General features: G+C 44.1%; 1 protein-coding gene across 1 annotated transcript in view; it reads left to right on the top strand.

The window, feature by feature from the left end:
- ARPC2 (actin related protein 2/3 complex subunit 2) overlaps nucleotides 1–14576 on the top strand; it is a 29468-nt gene that overhangs the window by 12376 nt on the left and 2516 nt on the right. The window contains exons 5-10 of the mRNA XM_040986501.1: nucleotides 2787–2832; nucleotides 6459–6645; nucleotides 7373–7466; nucleotides 12159–12285; nucleotides 13694–13794; nucleotides 13939–14039. Coding sequence (XP_040842435.1) covers nucleotides 2787–2832; nucleotides 6459–6645; nucleotides 7373–7466; nucleotides 12159–12285; nucleotides 13694–13794; nucleotides 13939–14039 — 656 coding nt within the window. The remainder of the gene's footprint in view (nucleotides 1–2786; nucleotides 2833–6458; nucleotides 6646–7372; nucleotides 7467–12158; nucleotides 12286–13693; nucleotides 13795–13938; nucleotides 14040–14576) is intronic.

Below are 14576 nucleotides of genomic sequence, written 5' to 3' on the forward strand. Positions count from 1 at the left end.
CTTCAGGAGAATGGTAGATGGTATACCTACAGGTCAGTTCTTGCTATCTCAGCAGCAAATTCTGTGACCCGACCCTCTTCCTGCCATCAGTTCCTCTTCTCTAAGTGTGCAGTGGCTGTGTGATCACCAAGTAGAAACTACAATAGCATTCATTATCTTTTGCTTCTAAACAAGTGTGAAAGTGTTTCTGAGGTATATTTAACAGAGAGAAAAAAATCATTTGGTAATTTTTTTTTAAGATTTATTTATTTTTATTGGAAAGTAAGATTTACAGAGCAGAGAGATAGAAAGATCTTCCTTCTGCTGGTTCACTGCCCAAGTGGCTGCAGTGGTAGGTGCTGAGGCCATATGAAGCCAGGAGCCTCTTCTGGGTCTCAGACAGGAACCAGCACCCATGTGGGATCCCGACTCATGCAAGGGGAGGACTTAACCACTAGGCCATCGTGCTGGCTGGTTAATTTTTTTTTTTTCAATGGGACATAAAGTATGTGGCTTGTTCCTAGTTATTTTTTAATATGGTGTAAAGAGTACATTAAAAATAAACAGGGGAGGGCCCGGCGCGGTGGCGCAAGTGGTTAAGGTCCTCGCCTTGCACGCCCGGGATCCCATATGGGCGCCGGTTCTAATCCCGGCAGCCCCGCTTCCCTTCCAGCTCCCTGCCTGTGGCCTGGGAAAGCAGTCGAGGACGGCCCAAAGCTTTGGGAACCTGCACCCGCGTGGGAGACCCGGAAGAGTCTCCTGGCTTCGGATCGGCATAGTATCGGCCCGTTGCGCTCACTTGGAGAGTGAATCATCAGACGGAAGACCTTCCTCTCTGTCTCTCCTCTCTGTATATCCGCCTTTCCAATGAAAAAATAATAAAAATAAATCTTTAAAAAAAAATAAACAAACAGGGGAAGGGCATGGTGGTTGCAGCAGGTTAAGTGCCTCTTGAGATACTGACATCCCTATTGGGATACTGTTTGAGTCCTAGCTGCTCTGCTTCCCATCCAGCTCCCTGAGAGGCAGCAGTATTTAGGTCCATGCATCCATGTGAGGAAAACAATGAAGGTCAAGCTCATGTCCCAGGCCTACCTGTTGAAGCAGCTGGGGAGTGAGGCAACTTATAGATAGTATCTCACTCTCACTCTCTCTTTACCTCTCAAGTAAATTTTTTTGATGGGTGTTCCTTGGCATGGTTGTTGTATGTCCCTATATGCAAGTTTTACTGTAGACAGTGAGCATTTGGCAGACACATCTGACACATCTGACCACATGGTGCTCAACTCATGATGCTTTTCTCTACCCATTTAAACTCTTTAAAACAAATGTATAGCATTTATTTATAATTGGAACTAAAGTTTTTTCATTTTTAATTTGATAATTTGCCACAGATGAAGTACGCTTCATATATATGGTGCAGACTATCCCAGAAGCTGCTAAAGAATATGAGTGTCTGGTAATAGGGTTAGAAATTGACTGGATATCTACAGCCTGTTACACTACTTATAGTGTGTTGATTCCAGTTTCACCATATTGTTGAATGACGGTGACTTCTTAATTAGTAGTTTTTAGCAAAGGTTGGTAATAAGCCGTGTCCATTCTGTCTCTTAAACATATAACTAACAACAGTGCACCAAAAAGCTTATCAAATTGTTAGTGCTTTTATTGCCTATTTTGTTTCTGTCTCCAAGTAGCTGCTTTTCTGCTCTAATGCTTATTGTGTGCCCTAAGACATTTTAAATCAGGAATGGACAGTTAGCCTAGAGGATTAGGTGTTTCACATCCCATCTAACTGCCTGGCTTTGTTCCTGGCTCCAACTTTAGACTCTACCCTCCTGCTGATGGCTCAGATGACTTGGTTCCTACCATACATGTAAAAGACATAGGTGGAGGTCCCAGCTCCAGCTTTAGCCTGGCCCAGTGCTGACTGCTGCAAACAGTCAGTAAACAGTTGGAGAGTAAACCAACAGATGACAACTCTTTTTTTCTGTCTTTCTGCCTCTCAAATAACTTTTTTCCCTTTACATTATTTATTAGAAAGAGAAATGGGAAGATAGATCTTCCATCCACAGATTGACTTCCCAAAGGGCCATAATGGCTGTAGGTGGGCCAGGCCAAAGTCAGGAGCTTCATCAGGGTTTTCAACATGGGTGTGGGAACCCAAGGACTTGGGCCATCTTTCACTGCTTTCTTAGTATGTAGTGTAAAACCTGTGTAGAGTTTACAGTCTTCTGTGGAGATACCAGTATCAGTAGCTGGAAAATTACAGGGTGAGCTTTGATTAAAAGATTGTTCTGAGACTGACAGTTCTATGAGCAGCCAGCCGGTTCAGTGACTTAGATAAATCTGCTCCCCCTTCTGTCTCAACTTTCCCACCTACCGAATAGAAATCAGGGAGCATGCTCCCCAAAGAAGAGTGTGGCACATACAGTGCTTTAAAAATAGTGAGATTGGGGTGGGCATTTTGGTGAAGTGGGTTAAACCACCACTTAGGAAGCCTGGATCCCATATCAGAGTACTTATTCAGTCAAGTCCTGGCTGCTCCATTTTCAGTCCAGCTTCCTGCTAATGTGTCTGGAAATTTGTGGGTGATGACTCGAGTGCTTGGGTTCCTGTCACCCACGTGGGTGGCCTAGGCCTGGCCGTTGTGGCCATTTGGGTAGTAACCAACAGAAGGAAGCACATGCATGCCTGCTCTCTTTCCGTGTATGTCATTCTGCCTAAATAATTTTTTAATGTAAATAAAAATAATCAGATATAATGGCCTTTGAATTAACATGTTTTGGGATTTTTTGTTTTTGTAGTTATTAAAAAGGGTGTACGGGAGTTTCTTGGTGAATCCAGAATCAGGTACGTAGTGATGTAAGCGTCTGAGCAGTGACCCAGAAAGGAGGATGTATTGTTTGTATTTACAGTTTTTTTGTTTGGCTCTTTTTAGCCAAGGGCTTTGGTTTAAATATTATTCATTTATAAATATTTCTACTTGAGCCTAGTTCTCAGTTCAACTCCCTTCATAGAAATAGCTTTTAAAAGCTTTGCATTGTTCGGTGTGATACACAGTAGGGTGTGTGGAGTTTATATTTTCGCATTTTTAACATTCACTTGATGGGGCCAATTAATTCTTGCTTAATCTCTCAGCCAAAGACCACTTTTGTGTGTTTGTGGTGATTAAAATACCTTTGAGAAGGCAGCCAACATCGATTCCAACCCTGGCCCTTAGTAACATCTTCTGTACCAACATATTTGGAGAAGAAAGAGGAATCTTCACAGCACCGTTTTCAAGTGTTCAAGCCTCAAGTGCCAGCCCCCTCTTTAATCCGTTCATCTAGCAGGTGATGTTTCCATCTGTGCCCAGAGGAGTGGAAAGGCACTGTGCCATTGCCGAGTAGGACAGTCAGGCTTTAATATTGGAAAGGAGATTTAAAGTGGGGGCCAAAAAAGTATTTTCACCTGCGACCCAATGGGATAGGTCAGATTCTGTGGCACTTAGCCGGACACAGAGGACCATCGGAATATAGTATTTTTTCTGAGGCACTGTTACTTTGGTGCCTTGATAAACTGTACTCAGAATGTCTCTGTCTTGTTTCTGTCATAGCAGGTACTTTTGCTGATTTCTTTGTTCCTTCTCACCACTTTTTTTTTTCTTTCAATATCTATGACATCCCCTATCAGCCTTAAAATATCTTTATGTCTCATATACGTTTGAATCTGGAAACAAAACACCCACCAAAGAAAGATGTGGGCAGTATGTTACTAGGAGTATTTGTGGGTGGAAACTTTGACAGTGTTTCATAAGACATGTTTAAGTATTTAAAAAGTGTTTAAATATATTAAGCCTTAAATTTATGGAGCTGATGTGTTTGTAGAAGTGAAAAACATATAAATAACACTACAATATTATATGTATTTTTTAAGATTTATTTTTTTTTTTTTTTGGAAAGTTAAATATACAGAGAGGAAGATTTTCTGTCCGATGATTCACTCCCCAAGTGACCGCAATGGCCGGTGCTGTGCTGATCCGAAGCCAGGAGCCAGGAACTTCTTTCCGGGTCTCCCACGTAGGTGCAGGGTCCCAAGGCCTAGGGCCATCCTCGACTGCTTTCCCAGGCCACAAGCAGGGAGCTGGATGGGAGGGAAGTGGAGCTGCCAGGATTAGAACCGGTATCCATATGGGATCCATGTGCGTTCAAGGTGAGGACTATAACCATTACACTATTGTGCCAGGCCCTACAGTATTATTTTTAAGACATATCAAGATATTTGAGAAAGAGAAGTAAAGAAACAGATTTGGAACAGAAACATTAGTTGGTTGTTGGGTATGCTTGTCCTGGCAGAATCCTAACAAGCTGTGTCTCTGTCCCTGAGCCCTCTCCTTCTTCCTCCTGCTCAAGCACAGACCTTACGTACCACATTCATACATGTGCAGCATGTAAAAGTAGCTTCTCTATTTGCTGATGGATTTCTCTAGATAAATTTGACAAACTCAGCAGAGCATATTGGTTTTTCACTCTGCTGTGTCCTCAGGATCACATTATAAGTCTGACTTCAGCTACAGTTTTATTTGGCTTCTTAAAATTAGCAAGGGGCTGTCTCTGTGGCACAAGAGCTTAAGCTGCCACTTGGAGTGCCAGTGTCCTGTATGGATGTTCATTCAAGTCCCCGCTGCTCCACTTCCAATCCAGCTCACTGCTAATAAACCTGGGAAAGCCTGGAAAATGACCCAACTCCTTAGTACCCTGTCAGCCACATAAGAGACCCCTGATAAAATTCTCAGCTTTGGTCTGGTCCAGCCCTGGCAGTTACAGCCCTTTGGTCAATGAACTAATAATCTCTCCTTCAAGTAAATAATACATTTTCTTTTAATGGGCAAACCTTGGGCCCAGCGCAGTGGCCTAGTGGCTAAAGTTTTCGCCTTGTATGTGGCCAGATCCCATATGGGCACCGGTTCTAATCCCGGTGGCTCCACTTCCCATCCAGCTCCCTGCCTGTGGCCTGGGAAAGCAGTCGATTATGGCGCAAAGCTTTGTGACCCTGCACCTGCGTGGGAAACCTGGAGGAAATTCCTAGCTCCTGGCTTCAGATTGGCTCAGCCCCAGCCGTTGCGGCTGCTTGGGGAGTGAACCATCAGCCAGAAGATCTTCCTTTCTGTCTTTGGAAGATCTTCCTTTCTGTCTCTCCCCCTCTCTGTATATCTGACTTTCCAATAAAAACAGATAAATCTTAAAAAAAAAATTTATAGGCTTTTGGAACTTGTTAATTATTTGATTATAGAATTAGGTGTTCAGGGCCTGGCGCGATGGCGCAGTGGTTAAGGTCCATGCCTGGGATCCTATATGGGCGCCGGTTCTAATCCCGGCAGCCCCACTTCCCATCTAGCTCCCTGCCTGTGGCTTGGGAAAGCAGTCGAGGACGGCCCAAGGATTTGGGACCCTGCACCTGCATGGGATACCCAGAAGAGGCTCCTGGCTTCGGATTGGCTCAGCTCCAACCGTTGCGGCTGCCTGGGGAATGAACCATCGGAGGGAAGATCTTCCTCTTTGTCTCTCCTCTCTGTGTATTCGCCTTTCCAATAAAAATAAAATAAATCTTTCAAAAAACAAAAGTTAGGTGTTTAAGCCCCATTTCCTGGGATGATCATGGGCTTTTAAGAAGCAGAATGATGTAAACAGTTAGCAGACTTGGGTTTCAATCTTGTTATCCATTCATTCATGGCCCAAGTGTTCCCAGCACTTTAAACACAGTATATTCTAATAAAGAAAAGTCTTGAAAAATTTACTTTGACTACCAGTAAAAATCATTGAGGGAAGTATACTCACATACATGGATATTTAGGTTTCTCTGCCCTCTTCTCCCAAATGGTCTGTATGTACAGGAGAGTGCAGTTTATTATCAGAAAGCTATTCTGCTGCTGACCACATGGGCCCCTAACATAGAGAAAAATACCTGTATTATTTTCTACCTTGAGGTGATATACCAGGGTGCTTTGAAGTATTTATAGGGGAGTTAAAATAGGAAATTATAAACATTTTCTGGGAGCTTTTATGACGCCTCAGTACAGATCCCTTTATCATTGTTATTGGATTTTGACTTCCTCTTGCTCCTTATTTAATCAGTTATCTTTGATGCACATTCAGATTTTCTCTTCACAATTGTTAAAATGGTATTTACAGGGACTTTACAAGATTAAGATATCATTTCACTTCATTTTATCTTAGGAGATTGGTAGACACGGACAGTGTCTGTGGGTTAAAGTGCAGGTACTGAGACAAAATGTCATCGTGGGGGAATCCCAGAGCCTATGGAACTGTATCATAAAATTTAAAAAATACATACATAAATTGAGAGTTAACAGAAAAAAAAGTCACTCGAATCTGAAAGATTTTATGAAGATGCCTCTAGTTTCTGCTTGGGAGAGAGTTAATGTGACTGCTGGTTCTTTTTTTTTTTTTAATTTATTTTTCTCTGTCACTTTCCAGGATATAATGTATCTTTGCTATATGACCTTGAAAATCTGCCTGCATCCAAGGATTCCATTGTACATCAGGCCGGCATGTTAAAGCGAAACTGTTTTGCCTCTGTCTTTGAGAAATACTTCCAATTCCAAGAAGAAGGCAAAGAAGGAGAAAACAGGGCAGTTATCCATTATAGGGATGATGAGACAATGTGAGTACAAAATACTGTCCTGTTGCCTAGGTGTGGCCGTCACAAAGTTGGCACTTGTTAAAAGAAATGTGGCCTAGTCAGGGGCAGACATCTACCCTGGTGGTTAAGGTGCTCACATTGAGGTACCTGGATTCAGTTTCCCAATCTGCCTCTTACACCTTCCTACTCTCTGAAGACCCAAGTAGCTGGGTCCTGCCACCCGCATGAAAGACTTGGATGGCATTCTTAGTCTTTGCCTTTAACCCTGACTGTTGTAGCATTTGAGGAAATAAGCAAGAAAATGGCATCTCTCTCCCTCAGAAATCAGTTTTTAAAAATAAATAAATAGGGAGAATCCAGTGCATTACTTTGAGGCAGCACTCTTCTGAGTCCTCTGAGGCTGTTGCAGGATGCCCAGAAGGCAAAGGGTGGCCGTCACTTCTGTCACTGCAACTCTGAAATTCTCTGTATATCATGAGTCTCATGAGATATGAGAAACAAAATCACTAACTCTGGATTTCATGTCATTATCCATTGTACAAGGGAATAAAATCTACTTTTGGTAGTTTACATTTTCTGCCTGTCTGTTATGCCGACTGTTTGGGCCATAAGTGCTAGTGTCATGCGTACCTTTTGTCCTATAAATTAAGAGACATAACATTAGCTGCCCTCTTCACTTACAGATCAAGTTACTGACAAAAGGCCATCATGGTTCTATACTTACTCTTATGGGTTTTGTTCCCCTCAGGTATGTTGAGTCTAAAAAGGACAGAGTTACGGTAGTCTTCAGCACGGTGTTTAAGGATGACGATGATGTGGTCATTGGAAAGGTATTCATGCAGGTATGGAGTAAACATCTGGCAGAGAAAGTATGTTGTGATGATTTATGGCTTTATGCCAAAGGATATTAGAAATATAAGAGCTTCAGCAGCTCTGTTAGTGTTGGAACTTGTTGAAGATTTTATAAGCAAGCCACATGAAACTAACTGAACATTACATCTTTTTCTTTGAGAGTATAATCTGCAGGGTAGCACTGGCGGATAAATTTAGTCTTAAACATGCTAAGACTAGGGTAGGATAGCCCATGGGACCTTTGACCTTAAGCTTGTCAAATTTCCTGTTATAGTGATGAATATGTCACTTGGGGACTAGAGTTATGGCATAGAGGGTAAAACTGCTGCCTGCCATGCCAGCATGCCATATGGGCCCTGGTTCATATTCCAGCTGCTCCGCTTCTGATACAGCCTAGTAATGCCCTACTTGTGGCCTGAGAAAACAGTGGAGGGTAGCCCAAAACATTGAGACCCTCCGCCCACATGGGAGATCAAAAGATGTTCCTGGCTTCAGATGAGTAGAGGGTCTGACTTGTTTGCATATGGGATAGTCCTCAGGCTGTGGTATCAGCATCCCATATGGGTTCCTGTTGGTGTCCTGGCTGTTCAACTTCTGATCCAGCTCCCTGTTCATAGCCATGGGAAAGTAGCAGAGGATGGATCAAGGGCTTGGGCCTCTGCACCCACCTGGAAGACCCAGAAGAAGCTCCTGGCTCCCAGCTTCAGATCAGCTCAGCTCTGGCTGTTGCAGCCATTTGTGGAATGAACCAGTGGATGAGAGATGATCTCTCCCTGTCCTTCTCAAAAGTTCTGTGATTCTTTCAAGTAAAAATTTTTAAATAAATAAATAATAAAAGATTATTCAGGTTTAGACATTTTATCATTGGGTTTATCCCATTGGTAGCTTTGTCATTTCAGCTGATCAGTTACCAACTCAGACCATGAGAGCTCATTGGTCTAGTGATGTCTGGGCTGGTTTCTTCCGGGATTTGATAACATTACAAATCTAGTGCAGTGATGACATTTTATTTAGATCTTAAATGTATTCGTTCCCTTGTTTTGGCAAGATGATGAGATTTTTAAATTCTTAAAGTTTTTGTGCCAAATAGAGTTGAGACAACTGAGCTGAACAATAGATATTTTTTGTGCAGGCAAGAAGTGGCTAAGAGAATCTTCAAAAGGGATCTCCTCAATTGAATCCATCTCAGTAGCTTTGTGTTGTGGCTGATCTCTAGTTTGGGAGTCCCTAAGCAGAAAAAGTATTTAGCATTATAAGAGTGTGGTCTATGTGTGTACATGTATACATATCTCTTGAGTACTAAAAGTAAGCCTCTCGACAGACATTTCACATATTTTTATACAGAGTTGACAGGGGAATTAAATGCAGTAGCTCAGAAATTGGGCTGAATCCAGAGTAACAAACTAATTTTAAAAGTTATGAAGTGTATATTTAGGTTTGGCTGGCTTTTACCCCATCTTGTTCCATTTTATTCCAGGAAACAGTCTTAATTTACTTTTATACTTTAAAAAGGCGTTATCTAGGAGATTCACTGCAGATTTGTTCCTTAGGAGAATTCTGTGTATTCCTTCTCTGCATGTAAAGTTACACTCCCCCTTTACACAGTAGGTGTGACAGGGCCCTCATCTAATAGACAAGATGAAGCTCATTTCACCCTGTCAGTAGCCCTGACAGGGCTGGTTACTGCCCTGGTGTTATGTAGGCGCTGTGGGATCGGCACGTAGAAAGGCTCAGGAAATAGCTGCCCTGCCCCCCTTGAAAACTCAGTCTGGGGAAGTTTGTTCAAAATGACCACAGAAAACTGGAGTTTGGCTGGGCCATCTTCTCAGTACAAATTGTCTCAATTTTCCTGGGCCTGAATTGGATTCTTAACATTTCTAGAAGAGAGGACAGTGGACACTTCACAGCAAAAACTACCCCATGGAGACGCTGAAGTTCCTCATTGCCGCTGATCTACTTGCCACGGGCTATTGTGTCCACATCCAATGTGATCTCAACCTTGGTCCTGTTTGTCATTTATTTGGGCCACCTGAGAGAAAACAGGAAGCTCCACTTCTCTGCTCACAGGAGTGTCCTGCCACTGACATTGAGGTGTTGTCTTGGTGGCCACACAATCAAGCACCAGAGATAGTCTGATGGGTGTCATTTCAGCACTCAAATCCAGAAAAGCAAGAAACCCAGGAGTTACAAAGCTTTTGGAGTAAAATGGACTAGGATTCTTCTCAGACTAGATCTCAAAGTCAGGGGGCAACAATAATGGAGTCAAACACTGATGTCTGTTCGGGAACAAGACTCTCAGGCAGTTGGGAAGATGATGTTTGGCAGGCCTGGCTTGTATGGTTTTATCTGCAGTGTCTTCCTCAACTGGGAACTCTGAGCCTGAGTCTATAGTTGTGTTAGATGTGGCCCAGCTCTTCCCCAGACACTGCATATTTTCTCTCCTGCCTACCAAGGGCACAAGTGCCCTCTTTCCTAGCATGTGTTGTCAGACATTTGTATTGCTACTGAAAATGGTATCTGCATCCTCTGAAGTGTGAGCCCAGAGCGTCTTCTGTGCTGCAGGCCATGTGTTTTTCTTTTCCTGTGACCTATCTCTTTATACAGTTTATCTATATTTCTGTTGGGTCATTGATTTTTCTGTTTCTTTACATACTAAGGAGATTGGCCCTTCATCTGCGATAAGAGTTGCAAACATTTTTCCCAGTTTGTGATTGTGCCATGTTTTGTGAGGGGTTTTCCCATGCGGAAGTTTCTTAGAGAATTTGATCGATCAGGTTTTTTATGGCTTCTAGATTTTGAGTCATAGAAAACTTCCCTACCCTAAGGTTATAAAGGATATGAGGATATTAGCTCTGTATTCCTAATATTTTCCCAGCATCCTATTTAAATGTTGAGAGTACACAGAGAAGCATGTTGTTGAGTTTGAAATGTATTGTTTTCCACACACAGACCTGAGAATATGCCAATAACAAGTCACCAAGAGCTTACCAATGCCCTGTCTGTTAAATACTCTGTGTACCTGTGAAGTAGACCCCCGAGATACCTGTAAACAATAGAAAATGTGGACAACTGTTTGTTCTGGGTGATCCTATAAGCTTAAAGAGAAAAACTGATATAGTGTAGAAAACTCTATTTAAAGTAACTAAATAGTTTCCTAGTGAAGGGCCATTCCAGAAGCTTTGCTTCCAAATTTTCCTATTAGGATGATCTTGATTCCCTTCTTTCTGCTCAAACATTTTTCCTTTGGGATCAGATTGTTTAAAAATGAGCTGATCTAACCCAGTTATGGTCATTCTTCCTCCACCAAACAACAGAATCCTGGCAGTGTTAGCTCTGGAGGCAGTATTTAAAACAGGAAGGTCCTGGACACTGTCTTTCCTTTACCAGTAATGCACTGAGGGCTTATTAATCAGTGTGTATTCTTTCTACCTGCAAATGGAAATAGTCACTGCTCTTCCCCTTACCATGTGGTAACCCTAAGACTGTGAGAAGCTTTTCCATCCAGCCTGCCATGTCCATAGAGGTCAGAAGAATATCCAGAAAGGGACAAAATAGAGGGTTCTTGGCCTAAGAGTTTAACCTGGTAGAGAAGCCAGGTTCCGTAATGGAATGTGCCAGAACAGAGACTTAAAAAGACCCAGCATTCCAGCCAAAGGGCAGCTCCCTGCCTCTGGCTAGTGGAAGGAAGTGGTGATACAGAGGGGGCAGGCTTGTGCAACTCAAGGAGAGCAGATGGTTGCCTGAACACGTGTGTGGTTCTCCTGCAGCTGAAAGACCTTGAATTTCCTAGGTGCCGTCCTCATGAATTCCAGTCACCCTGTAGTACTGGTGTTGCTGGAAAATCGAGTTCTGTTCTCAGGTCTAGCTTACCAGAGGAGTGCCTTGCATTGTTTGTCTATTTTCAGAGGAATGGAAGAGCCTGCACTTAGAGATGAGAGATGAGATAGTCATGCCCCCTCAGTCACATTGCTGTGGTGTGATGAGGAGGCATTTTGTGTAGATCTGTGAGCTCCTGAACAGGGTAGTGATGTTTAGTCCAGAGCCATTCAGGAACAGCCATGAAAAGCCAGGCTTTCATGTTTCTGGCACAGTCACCCTCTCTGCATGAACATGATGGCAGCTTGGCTTCTCTACTTCCCTTCTGCTCCCAGGAAGGTCTGAAATTCATTCCTAGAGTTTTGATTGATAGATTTTGAGTAGTAACAAAATCTCAGATTTCTCAGTGAAACAAGACGTGTGCAAAGGCCTAGTGCCCCGCAAGAGAGAGCAGTGCTCGGAGCTCAACCAAAACTGCATGTCAGTCACCCAGACATTGTAAGAGATGTCGCAGAACATGTAGCCACTTTTCACATTAAACTTGCTTTGCAATTTGTTGTCTGTTTAGTCTCATCTATAATTTATCGTTTATATTTCACCAAGATGAGAGAAAGGGACAAGGATGAACAGTTCTTGTCATCACCTTTGAAGATCTGACTTGTGAAATACTTCACAGTCTCTGTGCCTTCTGATTCTGAAGTGCACTGGTCCCAGCAGACCTTGTCATATTTCAGTTTTGGTGTGGTTTGTTTTAGCTCTTTACTGGTCCCTGTAGGACCAACCCCATAGCGTAAGTTGCCTCTGCGCATTTTACACCAACTTCACTTCTAGCTGTTTTTGGTTTTGTTTTATTTTCCTCTTGGCAGGAGTTCAAAGAAGGGCGCAGAGCCAGTCACACAGCCCCCCAGGTCCTCTTCAGCCACAGGGAGCCTCCTCTGGAGCTGAAAGACACAGATGCTGCTGTGGGCGACAACATCGGCTATATCACCTTCGGTGAGTGGCAGGCACGGGTTCACACTGCAGGGGGCCTTGAAAGAGGGGGCAGATGCAGGCATACCAACTGTTCCCATTGCCACTGCTGCCACTGTAGGACCATGTCGTGGTGCACTTGTTACAGAGTAGGCTGGGCGCTGCTTTAGTGCAGTAATCATTACCTTTTCAGTTTCTAAATATTAAGAGAGAATGGGTGACCTCTGTGCTGAGAGTTGGGGGTGGTGCCACGTAAGCATTGCTAAGCAACTGCATGGGAATTCTCTGTCACTTGGCATTTCTTGGTTTTTGGTTTATGAGCCCAAGCATCAGCCATGATTCACTTGTCCCACTTCTCCACTGCAGAACCTCAAGCCTTTCCTCTCGTCGCTTTGGCCTCGTGAGCTAGCTGATCAGTAAAGCTGACAGCTGGGAATAGCAACTCACTCCCACTCAGCATCTAATGCCAGGGAAATGTCTCCTTTGGGCAAGTGTGCTTAATTCACCTTGGTGCTCAAGGGGTTCATGTCTGTCTGAGTGAGTGTTGATTTACCAAGTTTAAGCTGTGGTTTTTTTCTCCACATTTATCTGAAGTTGAGTTGCATCTTGCAACTCATGGCCTGTTGCAGTTTGCATGTGGCCTTTCTCTGTGGTGTAGGAAGCCATGGTAAATTTATAGATGTTTGCATCTCAGCTTCTTTGAAAGGCAATTTTTTTCTGTCCTGAGTGATTTCTTTTCAAGCCAGAGCATTCTTGGCACCAGAGCTCCATGCTCACCCTCTGTTAGGAGACGCTCCTTTTCTGTCTCCTGGAACGCCATAGGACAGGGGAGCATGCTGATGGGGAGACGAGGGAGACAGCAGGACAAAGATGCCGAGGGTTCTGAAAGGAGGAGGACAAATGTGCCCTCATACAAAGGACTGTGTGATGGCTACACAGGCGTGCAGGTGGCCCTGCTTGGTGCCAACCAACATAGCACCTGGCCTGTCCCAAGGTTTGGGTCCTCCTACCTCAGCAGAAAACATTCTGTGGCATCTGGTTTCTCTGGAGACTTATTGCTTGCTTCAACAGAAAGAACACAGGGCAGGCATCTTGATTCCCTAACACAGGCTTTGTAGGGGAAACTCCCAAATGGCAAGTGCTACCCATCTGCTCCGCGGCTGAGGTGGGCTTTGGGCACAGGCAGGAAAGAGACTGGCACATGGCCGCAGACTTCAGACCCAAATGAACCCACAGGCCAGGCAGCTTGGCTCCTGTGAACTCCCCTGTGCGTGCTCCTTGGCTGTGCTCTTTATCCCTTCCTCTAATCAAGGACAGAACTTCGACAGGGAAAGATTGAAGTTGACTGTAGGCTGCTATTTGGCCCAACCCTTGGGTCATTCATGTAATCTCTGACCCTGATGTCTTGTTGATGTTCTTTCCCGGCCCACAGTGCTGTTCCCTCGCCATACCAATGCCAGTGCCCGAGACAACACCATCAACCTGATCCACACGTTCCGGGACTACCTGCACTACCACATCAAGTGCTCTAAGGTGAGGGGCACGCATGTCTCAACTCCCATCCTCAGGGCCTTGCTCTGCTGAGCTGAGACAGAAAGTTGTTCTCATAGTCCAAGCTCTGAGTTACGTAGTTTCAGAACAAGACCGGACTTCATTATCTTTTGTGCTTGCTCCCAGGCCTATATTCACACACGTATGCGGGCAAAAACATCTGATTTCCTCAAGGTGCTGAACCGTGCACGCCCAGATGCTGAGAAAAAAGAAATGAAAACAATCACGTAAGTAGGGCAGGACCCTTTCCCCTCCTGCGTTCACCCAGTGGTAAGAGTGGAGGTCAGTGGTCGGGTTTTCGGTGTCTGGGCAGTAGCTGACCACCTCTCAAGGCTTCTGGGCGGACTGAAGGTGGGATGATCAGGTTTACACTGCCAAATGGGCTTCTTTGTACCTGCTCATGAACTGTAAGAAAGGTCAGCCAAGAAAAGAAACAAAGGCCTTTTGCTTCTAAGAAACTCTTCTCTTTGGGTCCTCCTTGTGGTCTTCCTGGAGAACTAGAGGAAGTTGCTTTAGCACCCTTAGTAAATGGGCCTCAACCCAGTGTTCTTCTTGGCCCATGTCTCAGCCAGAAGTTAATCCACACAGAGATGAAGTGCTTGTTAAGCTCACACCAGCAGAGCTATAAACCACATGTGCCTGGAATGTGCAGGAGAGGCCTACCCATATGGCCCAGGGCCCAGAGGGGGCAGTCCCAATGTACGGTGCCGCATCTTGGTCTCCTCCTGGTGAAATTTATAGCTTTGCTCTTCTTGTACACTCTC

Source organism: Ochotona curzoniae, unplaced genomic scaffold, assembly GCF_017591425.1.
Source record: "Ochotona curzoniae isolate NIBS_2020 unplaced genomic scaffold, NIBS_Ocur_1.0 contig_4514, whole genome shotgun sequence".
Taxonomy (NCBI): Eukaryota; Metazoa; Chordata; class Mammalia; order Lagomorpha; family Ochotonidae; genus Ochotona; species Ochotona curzoniae.